At 37.9% G+C, this 2281-nt stretch overlaps 1 protein-coding gene across 1 annotated transcript in view; it reads left to right on the top strand.

Moving 5' to 3' along the window:
• Positions 1-1960, top strand: part of S100Z (S100 calcium binding protein Z) — a 29455-nt gene extending 27495 nt beyond the window's left edge. The window contains exon 3 of the mRNA XM_019641002.1: positions 1814-1960. Coding sequence (XP_019496547.1) covers positions 1814-1960 — 147 coding nt within the window. The remainder of the gene's footprint in view (positions 1-1813) is intronic.
• Positions 1961-2281: the final 321 nt, after the last annotated feature.

Below are 2281 nucleotides of genomic sequence, written 5' to 3'. Positions count from 1 at the left end.
GTCTTTATTCCTCCCTTATCCCACTCTGACCAATTAAACTGTCTTTTCTCTGAGACCACTTCCCCAGCTATGCTTTGCTCTTACCACATCTCCCTCTGCAATGTCTTACTTTTCTTTCTAACCCTAGCACCCAGCATAACACCAACAAATCAGAGAAGCTAAGCACGTGCTTTTTGAAGTAAACCTATCTTGAGAATGCCAAGGATCTTCTTTGTTCACATCATTATCATTATAAAGCTTTTCCACTGGGAAGTTATAGTGCCAACCAAATAACAGAGCCATCTGCCCCTTCATTGAGAGAGAGCAAATTATCATGTGCTGGTCCCTGGAGTTCCACAGGGATAAACAGGAAATTATCTTTTTAAAGGGGTTATTGGCAAACGGCCCTATATACAGTTCCCAAATGATAGAAATATGGTCATAGACTATTATCTAATACCATCAAAGAACAATAGAAAGGTAAGGACCAAGAATATTTTAAAACCTCTGATGTATACCTAGGCAGCTTCAATTTTAGAGGCTCTTTTTCCACACGTCACTAACATACACTTACTGTCTTGGGAAACAAATACGTTTTGTAAATTATGTGAGTGCTGTGGCATTGGCCACAAATGCATCTGACATTCCATTTATTAGGCTGTACTGAAGACTTCTTTTAGGAAGATAATTTAAAAACAAGCAAGAAACATCCTGGGATGTCTTTAAAAAAAAAAATGCTGGTTGCTACCCCCCCACCCCGCACCCTCCTCCCAGCCACTGGCTGGGAGAAGTCTAAGATCAAGGTACCTGTCAATTCAGTTTCTGGTGAGAACGTACCTCCTGGCTTGCAGACAGCTGCCTTCTTGCTGTGTTCTCACAGACTTCTCCCTCTTCCTCTTCTTATATGGACACCAGTTCTATCAGATTAGGGCCCCAGCCTTACGACCTCATTTACCCTTAATTACCTCCAAATAGTCATATCGGGGATTAGGGCTTCAACATNGTTTTTAATCAAGTTGCTTTTGATCGTTTCAATTTAAGTTTGCAACCTTTAATGGTTGGCAGCTAGTGGGCAATGGGGAATTCCTGGAGGAAATGAACTACTTCTGGAAATATTTCTCACCAACCACTAATCATAGGAAAGGCGGATGCTTCATAGTCCCACCCCTTCTGAACCCTGATCTCCTCCGTGGGCCCTTGCTTTACTGCCCACATTAAAATGCAGTCATTCTCAAAAGATCTACCTTTTACTGGGTGCCTCTTTTTTGTGGCAGGTGTTGTGCTCAGTAAGGCTGCCAAATAAAATAGTGTATGTCCCATGCAATATATTAAAAAATTATTCACTGTTCACCTGAAATTCACATTTAACTAGGCATCCTATATTTTTATTTGCTAAATATAAGAACCTGATGCTAAGTACTTTTAAAAGTATTTTGAAACAAATCCTCCAAATTTGTGGGGAGATATTATTCTCCTCATTTTGTATATAAGGAAATTTAAAAATGTTAAGTGATCTGTTCAAAGTCCCATTGTTGATAAATGATAGTGCCACTTGCCACTTGCTATCCCTTTTTGGCGGCAAAACCTCTCTTTTCCATGTCCTGTTCTTGGCCCTTGACCTGTGATGTCATGTAGTAAATGCATTTTTAGCATTAGCAGCTCATTTTGATGAGCCTGCAAATAGGCTCTTGGAAATTGTCCTTAGATACTAAAAATAGAAATTAAAACTTCAATATAAATAAAAGGAAGATGCAATTTCAATGGTCATTATGAACCTCAGATCCTGGGAGCTGGAAATTTTCTTTTTCCTTCTAGTGCCAAAAGGACCCCCCAGTTGGTTGATAAGATAATGCAGGACCTGGACGCCAATAAGGACAATGAAGTGGATTTTAATGAATTCGTGGTCATGGTGGCAGCTCTGACAATTGCTTGTAATGATTACTTTGTAGAACAATTGAAGAAGAAAGGAACAGAAAGATAAGTAGTAAGCTAACCTAGGCAGAAATAGATCTAAAGTTGTTTACTAACTGTTCGTCTATATCCTCTAGATCTATAAAGTAATATTATTTATAGATATAATATGCATATAATGATGCTAGTATTAAATGATATAGACCTTAACATATTGACTTTAAATAAATATTCCAAATCTTATATGCCCTACTTGAAATTTCTCTCTTATTAAGAGATGTTATATGCATATTTTTTTGTCTGTCAGAAAGCATCACAAAAATGTAGCTACTTTCAGATGAGACTAGAACTTAGCAAATTTCTAAGGCAGACAGTTATTATCCTTAAATTG

Source organism: Hipposideros armiger, unplaced genomic scaffold (assembly GCF_001890085.2).
Source record: "Hipposideros armiger isolate ML-2016 unplaced genomic scaffold, ASM189008v1 scaffold_55, whole genome shotgun sequence".
NCBI classification, from domain to species: domain Eukaryota; kingdom Metazoa; phylum Chordata; class Mammalia; order Chiroptera; family Hipposideridae; genus Hipposideros; species Hipposideros armiger.
The sequence above is the reverse complement of the archived record's forward strand: the minus strand, read 5'-3'. Positions and strand labels throughout refer to the sequence as shown.